Source organism: Rhinolophus ferrumequinum, chromosome 4, assembly GCF_004115265.2.
Source record: "Rhinolophus ferrumequinum isolate MPI-CBG mRhiFer1 chromosome 4, mRhiFer1_v1.p, whole genome shotgun sequence".
Taxonomy (NCBI): Eukaryota; Metazoa; Chordata; class Mammalia; order Chiroptera; family Rhinolophidae; genus Rhinolophus; species Rhinolophus ferrumequinum.
Window position 1 is genome coordinate 20,982 of NC_046287.1, and position 23,404 is coordinate 44,385.

Consider the following 23,404-nt stretch of genomic DNA (forward strand, 5'->3'; position numbering starts at 1 on the left):
CCCGCCCCTTCCTGGCTGAGGCCGCGCCGCTTCCTCCGTAATTTCCTGTGGGCGCCGAAGGGGATTTCCCGGCGCGAAGGCTTCAGGCGGGTGAGTGGGCTCTGTTTTCAGAGGTTTGAATCCGCCCTCCGCGGCCTCCTCCCCGCGCCGTCCTCCACACGGGGTCCGGGGGTCCTTGAGGATGTCACAGGCCTCGCATCCGCCCGTCTGGCCCGCGGGGAGACCCTCCCGCTGCCCTGAGCGGCCCGGAGGCCAATCGCTCCGGCGCGGTTTTGCGTCATTTCCGTTTCCGGTTACAATAGCTCAGAGGCCGTCTCCGCCCGGCCTTTCTGCCTTCGGTCTCCTCACGGTGTCCCCACGACGCGCGATGTCAAGTCCCCGCTCGGGACGTGGGTTCTCGTCCTTGGCCCCCCCGTCGCCCCTCTCGCCTCTCGGGGCAGCCCAGGGCCGACCCTGTCCTGTGACCCCTCGGGTCGTGGTGTCCCAAGTTTACCCCTCTGGCTCTGCCGCCGACGTGTGTTCACATTTCCGATGTCCCCCTGCAAAATGAGCTATTCCTGGGCTGAGGGCAACTTGATTTCATCCCCGTGGGTGTCGAAGAGTAGGGTGGGGGTTTGAGGAGCAGAGAGAGAACAGAGATTGAAGGAGCAAGGGAGACTGAGGGCTTAATGTAGAGTAAAATAGAGGTTGGGAGATGGGTGGATGCCCTGGAGTTGGGAAAGCAGTAAAGGTGGAAGAGGCTGACCTAGGCCAGCAGCATTAGGGGACATAGATGAGGGGACTTGGAGCAACAGTAGCAGCTGGAGCAATAGAAGGGTCGATTCCAAATTTATAGATGCTTTTTAAATTTTCCGAATCACAATCCGTTTTAAATATATTGTATCAGATTCAGATTATGACACCTCAAAGCTTTTCCAGTTTTTATTATATGCTGGAAGTATTATTTGGTGCTTAGTAAAAAGTTTTACACTTTTTTTTAACACTCTTTTAGTGTGCAATTGGGAGGGATATTGAGGGGTTTTGTTTTAACAGTCAAAAACAATTTTAAACATGTAATCTGTTCAACAGCTGCCTTCTATGTGATCTTTTAATTTAAAGAAATGTGAGCTAAAGTTTCCAGCTAAGTATATGATTTCTTCAAGTTTGTTTGTTTCTTTCTGTCTTTCGTACAGTGTTTCCCCGAAAATAAGACCTAGATGGACAATTAGCTCTAATGCATCTTTTGGAGCAAAAATTAATGTAAGACCCGGTAAAATAAGACCAGGTGTTATATAATACCCAGTCTTATATTACATTTTGCTTAAAATACATATTGCAGCTGATTGTCCGGTTCAGTCTTATTTTCGGGGAAACACGTGAAATGATGAAGGATGGGCTGGGTTGTCCAGGAGCTTTGTTCTAACAGACCTCATCAGTTCCTAATGGATCTGTTAAAACATTGCTCAGAGCTATTTCCATATCTGACCTTTTATGTTTTCCAGTGCTAATAGTTACATCTTCTTGTTATTACATTCCTTGATGTAGTAATGTGATATACTGCAAAAGATTGATTTAATCATATTGATTAATTGCTTTTAACCAATATGAATAAAACCATGAAAGAGAAGTTATTCTTGCCTAGGAGAAGGAAATATGGTCTGGAGTATTTGTAACAGGAGTGAGGAGGGCAAGCCTTGCCCCTTGCTTGTGAGGCAGTGATGGTTGCTATTTACTAGTTTCTGCAGCTCACATCTCTGCCTGCCCCAAACAGACACAGAGTAACAGCACAGCTGGGTAGAGAAAGACCAAGACTTTTTAAACTGGGCACAGAACAAAGGCTTCTCTCCATTGAACACGTGGCACTTGGCTCTGGGAAGGGAGCTTGGTGGAGGAAAGACAATGCAGTTTGGGTGCTAAAGAATGGGAGAGAGCCTGGGAAGCTCAGGACAGGAGAAAAAAGGGAGCTCTGCCCTTCCTCATCTGGTGACCCTGTGTCCAGCAGGTACTAGAAGAGACTGTGAGGGTTGTGACTTGAAAGGGAGGATCACACCAACGCACATCCCCATAGCTTCCATGTGATGTTGGACTTCATCAGTGTCGTGTCCCGCGCGACGAGTGTGAAGGGCGCCTCAGGATTAAGACAGTAGCAGTGAATAGAGTGCAAGTGGGGCCAAGGGGCTGCAGGCTCAAGGACTGGGCTCCAAGCAGGCCAATGCATAGCTTTTATTAGTTAGGTGGGGAAGTAAAGGGGATAAAGCTTGTCAATCTCAACATCTATGACTCTCACACATCATAATAGGGAACTGATTCAAGCCAATCACCCTTGCCTGCAGGCAGCAGAACCTTAAGTCTCAGGATGTATGTACTTCCCCAAGAGACAAAACCTATATGCATATGAACAGATGGAGAGCACATCATTGAATCACTTCCCTTGCAGGTTGTGGGAAGGAATGCAGCCGCAGAGGCAGAGGCTCTCCTTAGCTGGGGGAAGGTGGAGGGCTGTGCCCACCTGTATGAACCCCGTGGGTTCTCCTGTTGGTCCCCACTCGACTGCGCCTGGCTTGAGTTGTGTCCCCCCCCCCCCAATGGGGAATCTTACCCGTCATTGGCTGACCAGCCATCTTTCTGGGGCCAAACAGGGAGGCATAAGGTGTAAGCACAAAGGTGAAGCAAAGTCCCTGAAAGGATCCGTCTCACAGACTCTCCCTTCTTTAGGGGCAGGTACAAGGAGACAGACTGGTAGGCTGCTGCATGACAATCAGGATGAAGCAAAGGGCAAACTCACTTATTGCTCTCCATGTAGGAATTTGTCCCTGTTGCCTGATAGTTCATTGGATAGCAGATGACCCTCTTTGACACATGTTGAATTTCTGACGGTGTGTGTGGTCATGGCAAAGGAAAAGGGATAAGTTACTCAAAGACCTGAATGTCACATTATCAACATTCAGGAGTGACTGATCAAGACCAATCTTGTCTGTAAAAGAAGGTCAGAGGAGGAGGAAGATAAGGAGGGGTCAGGAATGACCCTTTCTCTGGAATAAGTCATATTTATTAATTTTTCAGTCTTCTCTTTCCTGAAATGCTGTTTTTAGTACATGCTAATCTCTGACTCAAGTGTCCTGTGTAATACATTTTCTCACCTGTGGCCTTCCCTCAGTCTTCTCTCATTTCAAGCCTTTTCCATCTCACCGTGAGACAGTGACATGGAAGTTGTGAAGTGGCTCCATTTGGGGGATCATCATGAGAAGTGCTTCATGCCCAGACATTAATTGAAGCCTGGGACTGGGACCCATGGTTGGCCAGTAGGGATTGCATAGGGACCAAATCTGGTGTACTACTGTCAGTGCTTTGTACAGCAGGATTAAGGAAACTGCACATATTTAGTAGTGAATATGTCAGGAATACATGAAATATCCATGAAAAGAATATCGGTAAGGTGAAATTTGTTCTTCCTGATTGTATAATGCATCTGAAGCTTAACAAAGTAAATCTTATATATTTGGCCTCAAAATATTAATGATTTGCAATAGAAAAGAGAGATTAGAAACTGATAGCTGTGACAAATTAAGGTGGCATTTCATTTCATTTTTTATTCTGTTTTATTCTGTAATTGTTTAAAAGTGGAATCACTCTTGACGACACTTACACATCAGTGTGTTCAGCTTCTCAGGGAACGCCATTTCTGCTACGTGGGACTTCCTTACCTTCTCTCTCAGCCTCTGTTACCCTGTGCTGACTTCTGGGATGCTTCCTACTTTTATTCTTTTCTGATAACTTTTAAGTAAATTTGGCAGGCCTTAGACAGGGCTTCTTTATGCTGTGCCACCAAATATAAAGTTTAGTTCCTTGCTGACATATCTTTAGGTTTATACAATAACACCGTATCATAACTTAATACTTATTTGTTGATTAGACTTTAAATGCATGAACGGGAGAGAATACAATGTTTTTCTTCCTTAATTGCATGCCCAGCTCTTAGCGTTCAGTTTGACTCATAATCAGTACTCAATAATAATACGAGTAAAATGACATAATTACTCTTCTGTTTGTACTTCCTTTTCCATTTCACTGATGTCCTTTCTCCTCCCCAGCACAGTTTCACTACGAATACTTTATGGCAGACAACCATCATCTAATTCTCAAAATTCGTCAAACCTTTCTTAATTGTTTTACTCCATTCTTCAGCAAAAGCCTCATTTACAAACACAAATCTATTTCTTTCACTTTCTTGTTTTCAATTCTCCAGTGGATTCCTACTAGGTGTAAAAAGGACCGATCTAATTACAATGACCTTTGGGGCCCTAAAATCTACTGGTGTACCATCCTCTCTAGTTCAGCTCATCAGCTGCCTTCCAGTGTGTTTTCACTTCCTGGGGCACAGCAGGTTCTGTGTGTATCCACAATATCCTGCTCCCTCATCTGAAAACAAAAACCTCTGAACCTGTTTCTCTCTCTGCCAAACTTTCTAAGTCTTGCCCAAATAAATTTTTAAAGTGTCAGATCACTTGTACACGCATTTCAAGAGCGCTTTCACACTTCTGTATACATCAGTATATATAAACAGAGTATTTTTGTCATTATTTCTTTAATAACTTCTAAACAAGACTTTGAACCCCACAAGGGCAGGTTTTCTGTTTTATTCATCAGTGTAATTTCACTCCCTGATACAGTTTTGGTGCTAAGTGTACCTGAAAGATAGATTAAGTTAGGACAAAAGGAGCGCATCACTTGCCTCAAGAATGTTGCAGTAAATGGACGACAAAGACAATATATCAGAGATACATGAAAATTAAATCGTTGATTACCTAAAGGTTTATTGTATAGAATAATACATACTAAAACTTTCTTACTGTCAGAACAGTATAATTTAAAAAAAGAAAATAGAGTATTCCTTATGGAATCAAATGCCTCTACCTAAATCAATAAATGTTGCCTGGGTTTTATTCAGAAAAAAATATGTCCTATAAAGAAATGTCTTAAGTATTTATATGCTTTTTTTTAATTAGTTTCAAGTGTACAAAACTATGTACTAGTTAGACATTTACACCCCTCACAAAGTGATAACCCCCATTCCTCAATCTACTACCCTTCTGATATCATACATAGCTATTACAATTCTGTTGACTCTGTTCCCTATGCTGTACTATATACCATGTTTCCCCAAAAATAAGATCTAGCCAGACAATCAGTTCTAATGCGTTTTTCGGAGCAAAAATTAATATAAGACCTGGTCTTATTGTACTATAGTATAAGACCAAATCTATAATATAATAATAATATAGTGTAAGACTGGGGCTTATATTAATTTTTGCTCCAAAACATGCATTAGAGCTGATTGTCCAGCTAAGTCTTATTTTCGGGGAAACACGATATATATATATAAAGTTATAATTGACGTTCAGTATTAGTCAGCTACAGGTATATAGTGTAGTGGTCAAACATCTATACAGTCCATGATGTATACCATCCTCTCTAGTTCAGCTCTAGTTCATGATGTGGTCTCCCTAATAAGTGCCCATCTGACCCCCTACAAAGTCTTTACACCATTACTGATTATATTTCCCAAACTGTATTTTACATCCCCATGGCTATATTGTGATTACTAGTTTGTACTTTCTAATACCTTTACCTTCTCCCCCATCCCCACCCCTCCCACCTAGCAACCCTTAGTTTCCCCCCCCCATATCTCTGAGTCTATTTGTTTTGTTTGTTCATTCTATTCTTTAGATTCCACATATGAGTGAGAGTATATGGTATTTGTCCGTCTGACTTATTTCACTTAGCATAATATTTAACATCAGTTTAAAAGCATCCTATTTAGAGATAGAAAGTAGATTGGTGGTTGCTAGGGGCTGGAACAAGGGAGTAATGGGAAGCTGTTGTTCAGTGCATTCAGCGTTTCAGTTTTACAAGACGCAAAGACCTATGAAGATGGATGTGTTGGTGGTGGTGGCACACATTATGAATTTAATGTATTTAACATCACAAACTGTACACTTAAAAATGGTTAATGTGTTAAATTTTGTGTTATAGGTGCTTTACCACAATATTTTTTTAAATGAAAAAAAAAAAGACAGTAAAATAAGTGCTGACGCTGGTCATTCTGGGAATTTGTAATACCAAGGGTGCCAAAAAAATGTGAACACATTTTAAGAGATGATATTTATGTTTTTTCCAGTTGAATTAAATTACGGTAGCAATGTGTAGTATGACGTTCACTCAAAAGATGGCGTTAATGAAATGAATGCTAGCATCACCATGCAACAGGCAGGACAGTCAAAGAAAATGGCGGAAATACAGTTGTTTGAGAAGCACAGGACCATTTTTGAAGTGGTATTTGAAATTCAAGAACATTGTGGAAATACAACAACAATGGAGGCATGAGTATACAACAGAACCTCCAACACGCCTAAAAACTGTTTGAATTCATGATAAGTTGGAGACACATGGTACTGTGTGAAGAAAGTGAAACAGCATGCACAGCGATACAAGTGGACAGCGTGGTCAATGTTGCTCAAGCAGTAGTTCGCCATAATCAGAGGTGTCTGGACACTGATGGTAACGACTCTGAGCACCTCTTGTAATTGCAGAAGTCAAACGTGACTTGTATTCATCTTTTGTTATTGGTATATATTGAGTATTGCAATTTTAATAGTTTTTTTCCTTTCCTAAAACGTGTATACATTTTCTGGGTACTCTCTATATATTGAAGCTCGTAGAGTTATGGGTTTTGGGACATCAGCTAAATCTGAATTTGAGAGACATGCACTGCATGGGCTACTTCTTGCTTGGTGGTAAAAATGCACATTTTGTATCCGTGAAATGTCTTTTCCTTGAATATATATTCAGCGCAAATATTTATGTGGTGTCAGACTGATGCTTGCAGCCTGGAAATATACTGATAGATTAGAATCCTCTTACAAATAAAAGGCAAGGCAGATTCTCTTGCTGCATATTCTCTACAGTGCTGCCCACAGCAACCACAATCCCTAAAACTGAAGTCTCTGGGGAAAGGCATGAAAGTTGCTTTTGAGGCTTTTAGAAGAAATGGAGAAATAATATATTTGTTTTCCTTAATTTCATCTACTCTATCTAATAAGGAAAATATTTCTTTACTGAGGCATTCTTGATGGCTTTACTTGATCGGAACACAAGTTAATCAGATTGCCCTTTGGCGTGTAGCACTGATGCTGTTATCCGCTGCATTAAAAGAGAGCCCACTGTCAAAATGGTTCGTTTTCTAGAGCGAGAAAGAAGCTCTGAACTCTTGAATGTTGTGCCAGTATCCTAAGTATGATTCGGCTTCATTGCATTTCCATCTGTCTGGGTTCTGGTGTGTACTGGGTTCTGAGAGAGACAGACCTCCTTTATTTTGTCAATGAATCTGTGAAGGGAAGCTCTGACTTTGTTAGGAGTTCAGTGAGGGAACTCTTAGGAAGTGACATTCTAACTGAAATTGAAGGAAAGATAAGCATGGGGTAGGTAATTGTGTTTGTAGAGTTGGGTGGAAATGAAGGATGATACTAGAGAACATTGTGGAAATTATAGCAATAGTACATTTTGTTTGTGATGTTCTGAGAGAGTATACAGCATTTCAAACCTTAGATATCTGGTGGAGACATCCAAAAGATTACAGACTAGATAAAGAATAACATTTGGGGGAGTGGGAGGTAATGTCCTGAGACATATTTCATTTTAAATGCACATGAGCTTGCAAATGGAAAGAAGAGTTCAGAAATGGAGCTCAGACATGAGTTTTGTCAGTTTCACTTTAGAAAAAGTAATGGAAGAAATGGAAGCAACTAAATAAACATGTGAGCACACCAGGACAGTGTACATGAGTGGGAAGGGATGAAGGAATAGGATGGGGTCTTGAGATCTTCCAACAGAATTATTCGAGTGCAGTAGTACCTCAGTTTTCTAACGTCTCTGTTGACGAATATTTTGGTTTATGAATGCTGTAAACCTGGAAGTAAATGCTTCGGTTTTCGAATTTTGACTCAGAAGTCGAACATGTCACAAAGCTTCTGCTGAGTGCAAGATCCTGAGGCCTAGCTGTTGGCTGTTTTCGAACGTTTCAGAACTTGTGGATTACGTTAGAAAACCGAGGTACTACTGTAGTTCTTCTCTACTGATATGGAGTTGGAATGACTACATTACTTTGAAGACTTTTAGTAGACTGAGATATCACAGATACCTAGGGAAGACTATGTTCCCCCCCAAAGAGGTCATAGTGCACTTATTGTTTGGTTCCATGTAAAAGTGCATACATTGCATTTATTTGAGCAGATGTCATTGGTGATGTTAGAAAGTCAAATGATGAGGGAGACATGAGCGTACGGTAGCTGCACCTTCAGTGTGATTGTAAAGGCAGGAACAGAGAAGAACGCTAAAAGGAATGAAGTTCCGAGGCGGTTTTAGTTTGAAGACGGAAGAGATTAATGAGTTTCAGTGATGAGAGGATGCATTGTGGCAAGAGGGAGAAATTGTTGGTAAAGGAAATAGACTTTTTAATTAATATAAGGTCCCTGACAAAACAGAAGTGAAAGTGGTTCCATCAGAGACATTGGTCTTAGCCAGGAGTGGGAGAGAAGGAGTAACTCAAGGGTACAAGTGCAGGAATATTTGTACATTTTCTGATGTTACACTGAGGTAATTTGTTGACTTATATAATACGTCTACTTAGTAGGAAGTTTGTATTGAAAATGAGGGGAGTGTGAGAATGTGTGAGTTGAAAGGCATGAAGATTTGAAATATTTTGGGAGCATGGAAGATTGGTTAATTACCAACACATAGTGGAGTCTCCAGATATATTTCAAAGCCACTATGAGATAGCACTCCATGTTTTAGGGAGGGTCCGTATCCTAGTCCTGTGCTATCAGCTGCAGTCACGGAACAGGCAGACATTTGAAGTCACCTTCCTTTATGGTCTTATTCAACAGATGTGGTAAATAGTCAGAAGGACATAGGGAATAATGTTCTTGGTAAATACCTGTTGAAATGCTTAACTGAATTAAACTGGGCGGTAACGAGGAGGGTTGGCTGCTAATTGTTAGGAATTGGGGCACTGCGGTGGTTCCTATGTGATAGAGAACATGGGCGTGGGGAGTCATTTTGTGAAAAAGGAAGAATATATTGTAAAAACAGGGTGGGGCCTCTGATTTTAATGTTAAAGGTACTATTCCAAGTGAAGTCTAGGTGTGTGTAACCCTTAAAGAATTTGAGCGAAGGAGACAGGCAGAGGACAGTTTAAATTACACCTGGGTCCCTTTCTAATGTGTACTTACATGCATTGCATATACTTGTGTGCATGTGATTTTGTCGTATTACTACTGTTTTCTGAACCTCTGATCATGTCATTTAGTAAATTGATAAATGAACCATAATCAGCAGGGTCATTTTGAGGAAAACATAAGCAAGTGTATGTAAATCTCTAAGCACAGAGTCACGTTTAATAAAACTTTGCTGTTACAAATGGGTTAATTAAAGCTACTTCTGTTAATGAATGACTCATTATCATCACTTGTCCGTGAAGTACACATTATTATTGATGTTCTAGGGAGCCATTTACACTTTATAAACACTTTCACACTGAAATAATGAAATTAAGGGAAGTTGCAGCTAATGATGATTGGTGAAGGGCAGCATTTCAGCTACCACTTTTCTAACATCAGGTGAAACAACTAAATTTCCTCTTAAAATGTTTTCTCTCCATAATTTTGGAGCCTACTGCCCTAGAGGATTGTTGAACATGCCAGTATCTCCATAACCCACATACTCATGCTATTTTCTGATTCAGGGGATATTAAGAGGTAAGTTTGCAAGGTTGCTGCCATGGACTCCTCCAACGAATAAGTCACAGGATTGATTAGCTTTATCATAAAGTATCTTCTTAATTCTCTTGGTTCAGGACGAAATTCCTGCAGCACAAATCAAAAAGTCAGAGTTGAGGGAGGGATGATATTCCCAGAAACCTCATTTGGAGGAGACAAATTACTTAAGTCATGTGTATCTGGGGGCCAAAGGGAGGGAATAGTCGGAATGGATTGAGGCACCAGAGGGTTGGGATATAGTTGGAGAAATTGCTAGTATAAAAAGTAAGAGTAATTAAGCCTGAGAAATTCCACAGTGGTTTCTGGAGGTGGAGCTGCATGTGACATGAGTCGGTGTTTTGGAATTGAGGGAATTAAAATCTTCTGAACACGTTGGGTTAACTGTCACACAAAAACTCAATGCTTTTCACATTCTTCTCGTAGTTGAAGGTACTTGTATAATCCTTACTAGCAGCAGCACTCATCGCCTTCTTACTTTGGACTCTGATAGAGGAGAGGCCTCCCCGTTTCTCTTAGAGAACACTGCCTGTTTCTGCTGGTTGGGTTCGGGGTTACGTCCAGGTAGAGCATCCCAGCCCAAAAGGTGCTTCATGACAGTTTGGTCTGGAAATTATGGACAATGGGCGTCTCATGACTTCTTTCTCCTTCCTTAGCTCTGCCTCTGGTGCCTTGGACTGTGTGTCAAGAAAACCCAGAAGAGGGTTGGCAGCTGAGCTAGTGACAATGGAGTCACAAGTGAGTTGGGAATTACTCTATCTACTGAGATTGTATCTCTATTTCTAGTATGTGTGTATGTTTTTCCTACAGGCAATTGAGGTTCTAAGTGCACTCAGGAGATTTTTCAAGGATCTAAGCTTCAGTTAAGTTTCCCAAGAAGTCTATAATGGTCATGTTGTGTCAAAGACTCATTGAGCGGTGACCTCTTTCCCAAAATCACACTAAGGTATTCCAGCCTCTGTTAATGCTGTGTTTTCACAGACAAGGTAAGAAAGGTTTTTTTCGTTCTCGTCCAACTCAAGGCCTTGTTAGCCAAAACAAAGTTATGCATTAACCATTTCACTGACTGTAATGGCCTTAGGATTGCAGTGACTGTGGGTGATAGAGATGAGGAAGGAGCAGAGCACCACAGCCCAGAAGGGAGGCCAGTGTTTCCACTGGTGAGCTCAATCAGTCCAGTGTTAAGGTTGCTAGGGGAGTGCTGACTAGTGCTGAGGGAAAATGAATAATGATTATGCCAGATAGACAATGAGGAGTTACTCATTTGGTTTTTCAAATTTTTAACCTCTTAAAGTTTTGATAGAATGTATGTGTGCTTTTTGAAAACTTATAAAGAAAACTAAAATTCTCATTATTACCCATATCCCAAATCATGAACTTTCTTTGTGATTTCCCTTGGTTCAAATTTTTTAAGTGGAAGCAATGCATAGGTAGTATTGTTTCCCTAAGTTTGGCTGTGATTCAGGAGAAAAGAGTACATAGTATGGCCCTGTGGAAATTTTTGATGAACTGATGAGGCAAAAACAATCAAGTGGCTTCAGGTATGCTTGAACAGAGACAGCATGACAATGATACTGACATGTGGAGGTCCCAGAACATTGAGAATGAGAGGCCTTAGACCACAGGAAGAGTCAGGATAACACTGTCCTTCAGTATCAAAGTCTCAGAACCTCTGGCTTGTCTGCTAAACCATTTAGCCTTATACTTTATAATGAACACCTGAGTTGTGTGGAGATGAAAGGCTGTACCTGCTGATCCCAAATCCTGTATGAATTGTATTCAATTTTGCAGAATTGTGGACATTGCTTCCACACTTTATGCCCTTCAGTGAATAATAAACATAGAACTTGCCTTGAGTGTGGTTTGCTAGATAGTTATCATTATCATTTTATACATTAGCCCATTGGATCTTTAAGAATTCATAACAACCATTAAACCAGTTCATTGATGAGAAAACTGAGGTGATAAAAGGGAATAATCTAACTAGAGTCATGCTTAAAAAGTGACAGGTCATGGATATTGCATCCCTTGTGATGAGTTTGTAGATTTACTTGAAATTGGTCAAGGAGAGTGTTTTAGTTATAAATTGTCAAATGAAAAGTTTATGATATCATGATCTTGAAGTCAGAATTACAAATTTATTGGGAAATCTCTGGGTTATGTTATGCCATACCTCACGTGATACTTCTTTATAATGAAGTTTTAGGTATTTACAGTGTGTATGTTTCTGTGAGTATGTCTGAAAGTCACATGTCCAGGTTAGCACTGAGAACGATGTGACCAGACCCAAAATCCTATTTGAGCTTTCTATATACACTCAGCCACCACTTCCTTAATGCTGTCACCTGTGCCATCCTCCCCTAGAGACTGGCAGAGATAGCTCTGTCTGAAACAGTGTCCATAATATTTCAGGAATCATTGACCTTTGAGGATGTAGCTGTAAACTTCACCCAAGAAGAGTGGGCCTTGCTGGACACATCCCAGAGAAAACTATTCAGAGATGTAATGCTGGAGAATATTAGTCATCTCGTCTCAGTTGGTGAGTCTCTAAATACACATTATGTATGTATGTATTTTTTTGATTTATTATTTCTAGAAGAATATCAAAAAGCTTTCCTATTTCTTACTCCAAACTTTGTCTGGCTTCTTTCATAACTCCCACAACTACCTTACAGCAATCTTCCTTACTTTTTACTTATATTTAGTTTGTAATCCCATGTTTTTCTTGCTGTTGAATCTCCCAACACTCCAGCAGTGGTGGGAATTCACTGTTTTTTGAATGGGAAAGTAAATGCTGATTTTTTTTTTTTTTAAATTACTATTTTGCTGCAGGGACAGGTTAGATCAGACCACAGCATTAAAAATAAGACAAATTGTTTTCCACATTGAACTTAGATTTTTCCAGTGACGTTTGTATTTATTTGGATATAATAGTCAAACTCTGTAAAAACTTCTGTTTTCTCACTGAATGAAAACATTGAAGATTTTGCAGAATGTCTCTGAACTTGGGCACAGGCATCAGCAATAATAGGACCTTAGTATCTTTTGGAACAAGTTCAAGAGCTGTCATTTTGCTGATGAAGAACTACCTATGTTGATTTCAACATACTCTTCTCTGGGCTGACCTTCAGAGGTTATATTATTCTTCCTCATTAGTTGACCCTGTATTGATGATCATGCACTGTTCTCAGCACAGAACTCAAAACACACATGTCGTTTGCCTACAAACAGGCAGTCAACTGTACAAATCAGATATGATTTCCCATTTGGAGAAAGGAGAGAAACTTTCAAGAGAAGGGATTGGTTTTCTGCCAGGCCAGGGTCCAGGTAAGCTCCCAGAAGCTGTGCTTCAGTAAGAGAAGGAGCCTGTTCAATGAATGAGTAGGCCCCAAGAATGAGCAAATGAAAATAACTGTGTTTAGTGATTTTTTTTTTTTAACGTAGGTGATGTCATGGGACAAATTCTTCACATGTCATTGTACCTTACAGGTATCAGTTTCTATTCAGTGTCTCTCAGTATCTTTGGCTTTCTGTAAGGTTATATTCCTGTACTTGTTGGAGTTCTCCATGTACTCACCCTCCCTCACTGCCCTCACCCCAGATTTTCACAGCTGTATTTTAGCCCTATAACTCTGGAATATTCAGATTATGCCTTCATGGTTGACAACAAGACCATCTATGACATCTGTTGTGGAAACCTCAATATTAAGTGTCCAACCTCCACTAACCTTAACCACCTTCTTAGCCAGATTGTGTCCTCCATCACTGGTTCCCTCAGGTTTGATGGAGGCCTCAATGTTGATCTGACAGAATTCCAGACCAACCTAGTGCCCTATCCCCATATCCACTTCCACCTGGCATCTCTGCTGAGAAAGCCTACTGTGAGCAGCTTACTGCAGCAGAGGTCACCAGTGCATGCTCTGAGTCAGCCAACCAGATGGCAAAATTCGACCCTTGACATGGTAAATACATGGATTGCTGCCTATTCAGCTGTGATGACGTGGTTGCCAAAGATACCAGTGCTGCCATTGCCACCGGCAAGACCAAGCACAGCATCCAGTTTGTGGACTTCTGCCCCACTGGCTTCAAAGTTGGCTTAATTACCAGCCTCCCATTTTGTACCTGGTGGAGACCTGGCGAAAGTAGAGTGAGCTGTGTGCATACTGAGCAACACCATAGCTATTGCTGAGGCCAGGGTACAGCTGAATCACAAGTCTGACCTGATGTATGCCAGGCGTGCCTTTGTTCACATGCTTGAGGGCTTGGAGGAAGGATTTTTCTGAGGCCCCATGAGGACATGCCTGCCCTTAAGAAGGATTGTGAGGAGGTTGGAGCGCATAGTGCTGAGAATGGGGGTGAGGGTGAAGAGTATTAACTTGTCTGTTGGAATTTTATATTCCATTGTCTTGGCAATGCTTATTTCCTTTGTTGTTTGAAAATTATATCCCTAGCTTGTCAATAAAAGTGAGGTTTTGATTTTAAAAGAAAAATTCACAAATTGTTCCTTTTCCTGATCCTATTCTATGAGATTTTTTCCTCTCTTTTCCTCCACAACTTGCTGTCTTCATTTTATTTTTCTTACATTCTGGTCTTGAAAATTTCAAATGTTGAAGCCTCATTTTTAGAGTAGTAATGTGCTCATTTTTAGAGTATTACTTAATTCGAAATTTTTTTCCAAATGTATGTATTAATATTTGAAACATACTCACGCGGGCAATGGGTCTCTTCAACATTTCAATTTCCCTAAAGCAGCTCTAGCAACTTATTTTTTTTCCAATCATTTCAGGTAGGAGAGATTATCTTAAAAAACAAGAAATGATATCCATTCATCATTTCCACAAGGGCACATCCTTAATGAGTGCAGTGGTAAGTTTTATGGGTGTGAACTGAACCTGTTCTTCTAAATAAAGTCCTGGGAATTGAATAAGTTAGGAACTTGGCATGATTACCTGACTAATCAGAGTTGGGATCAAGGATGTCACAGCAGAATGTTTTTATTAGTTTTGTTTTAGGGAAGAAATTAACCTAAAGTCTTACAGACAATTGCATAATCCTGGCTCATACATCTAGTCTTTGAAACATAATGTCTAAAAATTAATCAGATATATCTGCAGTTGGGATTCCACAAAAGAGAACATCTTTATGCATGTGGGAGAATAATACCCCATGTAGCTAACAGGAACAATTTTAACTGGAGTCTATCATTCAATGATTACTCTAGAAGTTATATAGAGAGAAATGAATGAAGAAATGAATAAACGTGGGTAAAGCTTTAACAGTTTCTCATTTCCTTTTTAAAAGCAGAGATATCACATTGAAGCGGATCCTTTTGAATGTAATGATTTAGGAAAAAATTCTATTGAAATCTTAACAATGACTCAGTATGGGATTCCTCAAATGGGAAAGAAGCCCCAAACCAGCCAAGAATTCGGAAAAGCCATCAGTTACTTTAATGAACAGAAAGAAATTGATGCTAGAAATAAATCATATGAATGTCATCAACGTGGGAATGCCTTGATTCAGAGCTCTGCCATTAGACAATGCAATAATACTCAAAATGGAGACAAAACATTTGAATGTCCCGTGTGTGGGAAAGCCTTCAGTAAAAGTTCTAACCTTAGACGACATGAGATGATTCACACTGGACTGAAACCACATGGATGTCATCGATGTGGGAAAGCCTTCACTCATTGTTCTGATCTTAGAAAACATGAGAGAATTCACACTGGAGAAAAATCATATGGATGCCATCTATGTGGAAAAGCCTTCAGTAAAAGTTCTAACCTTAGACGTCATGAGATGATTCACACTCGAGAGAAACCGCATGAATGTCATCTATGTGGGAAAGCATTCACTGATTGTTCTGACCTTAGAAAACACGAAAGAACTCACTTTGGAGAGAAACCATATGGATGCCATCTATGTGGGAAGACATTCAGTAAAACCTCTTACCTTAGACAACATGAGAGAACTCACACTCGAGTGAAGCCACATGAATGTCATTTATGTGGGAAGGCCTTTACTCATTGTTCTCACCTTAGAAAACATGAGAGAACTCACACTGGAGAGAAACCATATGAATGTCACCTATGTGGAAAAGCCTTCACTGAATCTTCCGTCCTTAGACGACATGAGAGAACTCATACTGGCGAGAAACCATATGAATGTCATTTATGTTGGAAAGCTTTCACTGATTCTTCTGTCCTTAAACGACATGAGAGAACTCACACTGGAGAGAAACCATATGAATGTCATCTATGTGGGAAAGCCTTCAATTACTCTTCTGTCCTAAGACGACATGAGAGAACTCACACTGGTGAGAAACCATACGAATGCAATATATGTGGTAAAGCCTTCAATAGAAGTTACAACGTTGGACCGCATAAGAGAATTCACACTGGAGAGAAACCGTATAAATGTTACCTGTGTGGAAAAGCCTTCAGTAAATATTTTAACCTTAGACAACATGAAAGAACTCACACTGTAAAGGTTATAAATGTAGAAAACTCACCACCCATAGATTCCACTTCTAAACACTCTTGAGGACTCACACATTGCAGAAGCACTGTATTTATAATCAATGTGGAAGAGCCTTGATTCATCCTTATTATTTCGTTCAATTCCAAATGAAGAGAATCCATATGTATGGCATCTGTGTGACAAAAATCCTCAGACAATGGAATGATCTGGGAGATAATATAGGACATGGGAGAACTGAAACTAAATGGAATGAATGTGGAAGAATGTTTTTGAATATATATACAGTTCTAACTAGTAAAATGGAGAAATCACATGTCAGAGAAATTCTGTGTATGTAATCAGTATAGAAATATCTTAACTTATAATTTATCCTTTAAACAAATTGTTAAACTGCACAAGAGAAAAATTCTAGATCTGTAATCATTGTGCACTCTCATTCAACTTAGCACAACTCTTGATATGCACAAGAAAATTTAGTGTCAGGTGACTGCTAAAATAAGACATAAGTTAAAAAAATCCACTACTAGGAGGACAGAGCCTCTTGAGGAATAGCAGATAACCTTTGCTGAATTAGTTATTCTATACAAAATGGAAAACATTAATAGTGTAACACTTGTAAGACAAATCAGGATTCACACTGTATAAAGCACTCAGTGTCTCAAATGAAGGAATCTTTTCAGTGAGTGCATCTTCCCTAGTCAACACTAATGATCTCACGCTGAGGAAAACAGTCCTGAGGAAAAAAGGAATAAACCCTTAGGCATATTTCACGTTAGAAATTTTGAACTGGAAAAGAATTTAAAAGAACAGTTGAGAATATGGTTCAGCAAAATCAGAATTTTACCAAAGATTTCTTATTGAAAACATGTATGATAAAATGCATGTATGATAAAACTGTGCAGCACTTTGGGAATATTGAATGTAGAACCTTAGAAGAAGCATTAAGTAAGAACAAACTACAAGATTAATACTGAAAAAGTGCAAGCATTAATTGTTGGAGAAAAATCTGCTCAGTTAAATTTGGTCATTTATAAAATATTGAATGTGAACTAAGACATACAAGATACAAAATCGCGCATTAAGTATGTTTGTGTTAAATTTAGTGAAATATTTTGCCATGAAATAAAGAATGATTCTGCTCTTTTTTTAATGTATAAAATCAGGGTTTTGACAATAATGACTATAAAGGGAAAATTCTCTGCAACTGGTAACATGCAATCACATTAAAATCTTGATGCTTTCTCATGGGAACCTGGTTTAATTATCTTCACTTTCCTAACTTAATTTTTTGCTGGTGCAAATGAATCAAACGCCTACATGCAAATCCTGTCTCTTTTAACATATGGCAGCATAAGAACTAGCTTTGCTGGGTTTTGATGAAATTCAGAACACATTTTGTTCCTCTGCCATGTTTCTGTCCCTGATTGATGTTAAAGCATGAAGTGCTCCATTATCAAAGCACACACAGGCGTAACCGGGTTTCCCGTTAATAACTTTGTGTCAGCAATTGTGTGTGGTCAGGGCATATGGCCATTATGTGATCTGCATACAGGTGTGTTTCCATGTTTGTATGATTTAGAGGGTGTAGATCTTTATGGCGTCTGTGAAAGTATGTGTTCAGTGTGAGAGGTCCACATGTGATTATCTGAACATACATACTATGTTTAAGTGTGGTCATTTGCTGTGTGTGTGTTGGGTTTGCATACATTATGAAGGTGTTGTCGTTATTGGATTAGTATCTGTCATTGTATTTCAGAGGGATGCATGAGTGAGAAGCATTGTTTACTTGACATCAGTCCCACAGTTGTTACCTGTGGAGCACCAGTGACTTCAGCAAAGGCCCACTGGGCACTCTGGGGAGTCCAGGAAAAGTGAAAGTAGCAGTGGAGGCAGGCTTGTGGCCCTGCTGGGGCTATGGAGATGGGAGGGGCTGAATCCTGATCAGTAGGAAACTAGCACCCAGGGTCTGAATGGTTCAGCGATGGACCTGTGGGCATCAGTGATGGTGGCTCTCAGTGGGAGAGTTGTGGAGTTGGGGCAAAAGATGGGGGGCTCAGTTATAGAGTTGTAAGGTAGAAAGTCTGCTAGGTTTGTGGATCAAGGATCCTACGTTCAGCAGGGGGAAGGACTAAAGCCATGTGAAAGCAGCAGTCCCAAAGCAAAAACGGAAGGTGCTGTGTTGTTGGAGGAATGAGTGGCAGACCCAGGAATACTTACGAATAGGGCAGAGGGGGCACAGGCCTGACTGCAATGGCCATACCTTTTAAGGCCCTGCCTATATCAGGCTGAAGTCCCACCTGCCCCTGCTATGTCGTGGCCGAGGCCCCTCTCTGGTCACACTCTCTTTGTCCCAGGCTGCCCCACTTTGCTACCAACCTAAGAGGAAGAGGAGGGTGACCTGTCTAGACTTTAGTGGGAAAAGAGTGGTTGCTAGACCCCTGTGTTGTCAGATACTGTGGTGGTTCTGGAGGGCCAAGCGTTGCCCAGCCCCAGCTTCCAGTGGAGCAGTTGTGGTTGGGGGTACCTGGAGGGGACTTAGAAATATCTCTAGAGGTTCACATCGACAAAGGATGCTTTCTGAGGTTTCCTCTGACAGCACCGTGTTATCTCTGTATCTGCAGGGGTGCTTGCAATATGTCAGGAACACCGTGAACATGCGCCTGGCAGCACGGTGGGGCCATTGGAGCAGCTGTACGCATGCATGTCTTCACAATCATCTCCAGTAAGCCAGATCCCTTCATGAATAGGACATTTCTATTCAGCATTGTCCAGCAATAATCACAAAAGTGATCCACGATATGGATGGTAATAACGGGGTAGGAGGAGAGCTATAAAGAAGTAGAGTGTTAATATGTCATTAAAGTTGGTATCAATTTGCAATACATCGTTACAAGTGTAGGAGATTAAACCTAATTTCCATGGTAACCACGAGCAAAATATCTATAGAATATACAAAAGGAAATGAGAAGGGAATAAAAAAATGTCCCTATCAAAAGATCAACTGATCACAAAGGAAGGCAATCATGGAGAAAAGGATAGCCAAAGTAAGCTGTGAGTTGTACAGAATCAAAGAAAAAATGGCAAATCTTAAGGCATTCCTTGGATTTAAATGTAAGTGGATTAAACTCCCCAATCCAGAGACTTGGCATAATGTGTGACAAAAATAGGATCCAATTACATGCTGTCTGCAAGAGGCTTGCTTTACATCTAATGACATGTAAGTTGGATATGAAGGAATGGAAAAGGTAAAACCTTGCAAACACTAACCAGTAGAGATCAGGAGTAGCAATAGTAATAACAATAGATCTTAAACCAAAAACTGTTACAAGAGACAAAGAAGGACCTTGTATGATGATAAAAGGGACCATTTACCAAGATGATAATAACAGTCATAAAATTTAAACCTCAGAGCCCCGTAAAATACATGAAGCAAACACCGACAGAACTGAAGGAGAAATAGACACCTATACAATCACAGCAGGATACCGGTACCACTGTATCACTAGTGGATAGAATGACCAGACAGAAGATCAATAAGGAAACAGCAGTGGAGAAGAAACCTTGTAAAAGAGAAGATGCTGCCTACACAGTCAAGAGTAATCTTCAGAAGCTGGTAGGGAGTTTTACAGTTTGTGTGGATCTTGGAAGGGTGGGAGAAGTGTGGGATGCTGAATCTCGTGCCTTTGGTGGGGTGTATTTTGAGAGGATGACAATACTCGGGGTCGGGAGTGTCAGGAAAATTGGGCAGTTATCCCCAAGATCCAGATTCCTCTTATTCATTTTTAGAACTGGTTCGACAACCTTGGTGAAGAGATTGTCCCACAAATATGGGTCGAGTTGGACCACAGGGTTTTATGTGTCTAGGGGGTGTCCAGTCACCTACGTTCATTTCCACGGGGTGAGGGTCTGAGAAGAGAATTGATGGGGGACAGTTTGCACAGGGTGGAGTGATAGAAGCTGCTGCAGGCTATGAGATTTAAGGGCAAGATGTAACACCTGAACAAGGAGAGAGGGGTCTCCCCTGGACAGATGGAGGTTTTCACTCACACCCAGTCCATGCATTAAGGAGGCAAAGCGGAGGAAGAAGAAAGAAGCCATGAGTCTCCAGATGTCCACAATTTCCAGACCCCCATGAAGCCCCAAACCCTCACTTAGAAGTGGTCACAATTAACAAGGACATGCAGGGTTCTCTAAGGGAAAGAGCAGGGGGGCTCTTTTTGCTCATGGTCAAAAGTAAGAATACTGTGACTATTGCTAATGAGTAATATATAAACACCTTTATGTGAGAGGAACAAGAGTTGCAAGTGCCGACTCTCCCATGGTGATCAGGAGCTCCGATTGCCTGCATGATTCTGAGGCAGGGATGCCTGGTTCGCACCGTGTGTGGACTTGGTTTCTTCCTTCACTATGGGAGTTTCAGATTCAATTGTTCTGCCATGTGCACTGGTGGTGTTCTCCAGCTCCACCCCTGCCCCCCAGAGCCTCACTGCTTGCCTCCTCTCCTCTGCCCCTCTGGATGCACTTGTCCTGAGTCAGCTTGGCTCCTCCATATGGGATCTCCAGCAATCTCACTCCCTCAACTCTGACTTTCATCTGGGCTCTGCACAGATTTGGTTATCAATCAAGTGATGTCACAGACTTTTACCATTTGGTTAACCAAGTCAATGACTATTCAATTTGGTGTACTCAACAACTCCCATCTTGCAAATTTACCCCTTAAAATCCCCTGCATTAGAATGTATCATGGGCATGAGTCATGATAATACCAGCACAAGTGATGAAGTTAATGAGCAGATGAAAAGTAGATATTAATAGAATTTAAATATTTAAGCCAGTGTTTTGGTAGAGAACTGTTCAAAGATTAAGACTTGTGCAATGAAACAGAGTGAAGCTTGCTGACATCTATTAGGTTGGTGCAAATTTTGCAACGTTAACCTTTTAAACTGCAATTACTTTTGCACCAACCTAATAGTTGAACAGAGGACTCACCAGAACCCCCAAATTAGAGGCAGCAAGGCACTACACTCGCAATGCATGTTCTTCTGGAAGGAGCTGCTGCTTGTTCTCCCAAAGTCTGCACTGCCCAGCTTCTTGGGGAAAATGAGACATCGATTTTATCTTCCCCTTATAAGGGAAAACCTAATCATAGCTAAACCCCTTGGAAGCACCCTGAGTACACAAGTGCTAAACCTAGACAGGGCTTCTTTCCCTGTAACCCCTCCCCCCAGCCTCCATCCAGTGCCCCCCACTTCACCTTGATTGGATTTAGAAGAGAAAAAGTAAACGTCTCATTAAATGATGGAGAACAAAGACCATTTTGAAGGATACTTTGACAATATTCTTTATTTATACATATTTGATTTCATTTTATTTGTTTTATAAAACCATAGCTTTTAATAAAACCTTTACCCAAATACCAGCAAGTTGAGATAAGAGTTTGGGTGGGAGAGAAAGTTACTTCATGTAGGAAAAAAATAACCATTATCTTTTTCCTGATCTTCAGCGTACACAATAAAAATACGCATAGCTGCTGTAACACTTCACACAATACCTAGGAATTGGAACAATAATAAGATACAATGATGTTTTTCAACAGTTGGTCAAGGCTTTTTGTTGGTCAAGCTGGCTTTATGCCAGCTATTTCCCCCCTAAATTTCTAAAACATCACAGATTGTTCTCTCACATCTACAACCATTCAGGAAATTTTAGGAAACCTTTGTGCATGACTTTAAATCCTAATCCCTAGCTATTTGGGCTCAGCAACAAAAGATCAAAATCACTACAAATGATGCTTCACCTGATATCAGACAAGAAATTCTGGCTGGATTATTCTCATAGGATGCAGGCTCCACTACACCCATGGGGCTCCTGCGGTAGGGGCATGTAAGCAATCTCATCAACAATTTGTCTTCACAGTCTACGTGACAGAGGTGCATGCACAACAGGGACCGTGTGGCATCTCCCTTAATGAAGTCCATCCAGCAGATGACACACTCCTGGATCTTCTGCTCCTCTTCCACAGTGATAAACTCCTTTCGGCAGATACTTTATAAAGCTGATTCTTTGAACTATGCTAATTTGTTCCTCTTCAGGTAGCTGAACAAGTGAAACTCCTTCCTGATGTGGCAGCAACAGCTGCGTCCTCTCCCCAGAGTGAGCCCAGCCATGTTGGCAGGACTGAGACTCAGGAGCCAAGATGTCATCCAAGGTGGGTGAGTTGAGGGAGTTCCCCAAGTTCCCAGCCTGGAGTGTGGTCTGTGCACTAGCCTTCTCAACAGTAGTTCAACTCATTTCCTTCAATCTGAAGTCCAGAGAAAGAAAAGACAATTTCTATTAAATGTGACTCCGTGCTTACAGATTCATATGTATATAGACAGGCTTTATTGATCCTTACCTTTTCACTACATCTGCTGATCAAGACACCAATCCCAGGGCCTCCAAATTCTTCTTGCTTCTTTCACAGTACATCACTGGGATGTCACACCTGGTCTAAGTATAGGCTCACACCTCCAGAACTTGCAAACGTATCTGGCAGTCCTTCCATATCTTGCTAACTCTTCTAACTCCGTTATAATACTTCAGACTTTATGCAGACCTTTTCCTGGCACACATACCATTGTCATTCTTTTCCACAGATAGGGTTGCCTCCCACTACACAGATGAAGTAGATCCTTTGAGAAATTTCTTCAGCTCACTGCAGGATGTCTACAATTATCCCTGCACCCATAATATTCCGTTACTCTTTTTCTTCTATTAAATGGAAGAAACTTCCCTACTCCTGGACCTGTCCAACTTCTCCAGTTAAATCCCTTTCTTTCCTGCTTTCCTGGAAACTCCATATTGTCAGTTATATGTTGAATCTCGCTTACCAGCCATCTCTCCTATCTTTATCTATTAATTAAATTATTATGTCTCTTCCATTTTGAAACAAAAACCTTATATAATTCTATTTTCTCTCTACTTTTGTTCCTTCCCTCCCTCCCTCCCTCCCTTTTCATTCTCTCCCTTCTTTCCCAAATATTTCTTCACATCCCCTTACCCTTTGACTTACCAAGACCACCAGTTATCCTTCCATAAATATATCTTGCTAATTCCATGCAAGTTCTTTCCATAAA

At 40.8% G+C, this 23,404-nt stretch overlaps 1 protein-coding gene across 4 annotated transcripts; it reads left to right on the forward strand.

The window, feature by feature from the left end:
- Positions 1-4: 4 nt before the first annotated feature.
- ZNF596 (zinc finger protein 596) lies at positions 5-17,529 on the forward strand. 4 transcript variants are annotated; one of them, XM_033105225.1, is made up of 6 exons: positions 5-90; positions 10,466-10,547; positions 12,222-12,348; positions 13,041-13,136; positions 14,587-14,675; positions 15,111-17,529. In XM_033105225.1, the coding sequence occupies exons 2-6, from the start codon at positions 10,536-10,538 to the stop codon at positions 16,350-16,352; spliced, it is 1,566 nt and encodes a 521-aa protein (XP_032961116.1). In that variant the 5' UTR covers positions 5-90; positions 10,466-10,535; the 3' UTR covers positions 16,353-17,529. The 4 variants fall into 4 exon arrangements, with proteins under 4 accessions (XP_032961116.1, XP_032961115.1, XP_032961113.1 ...); XM_033105224.1 differs by lacking the exon at positions 13,041-13,136 and having other exon boundaries at positions 10,466-10,795; positions 14,596-14,675; XM_033105222.1 differs by lacking the exon at positions 13,041-13,136 and having other exon boundaries at positions 14,596-14,675.
- Positions 17,530-23,404: the final 5,875 nt, after the last annotated feature.

Coding starts and splice junctions, on each gene's coding strand:
- ZNF596 (XM_033105225.1), top strand. Junction 12,349..13,040: donor TAGTCATCTCGTCTCAGTTG/GTGAGTCTCTAA, acceptor GCCTACAAACAG/GCAGTCAACTGTACAAATCA. Junction 14,676..15,110: donor CATCCTTAATGAGTGCAGTG/GTAAGTTTTATG, acceptor CCTTTTTAAAAG/CAGAGATATCACATTGAAGC.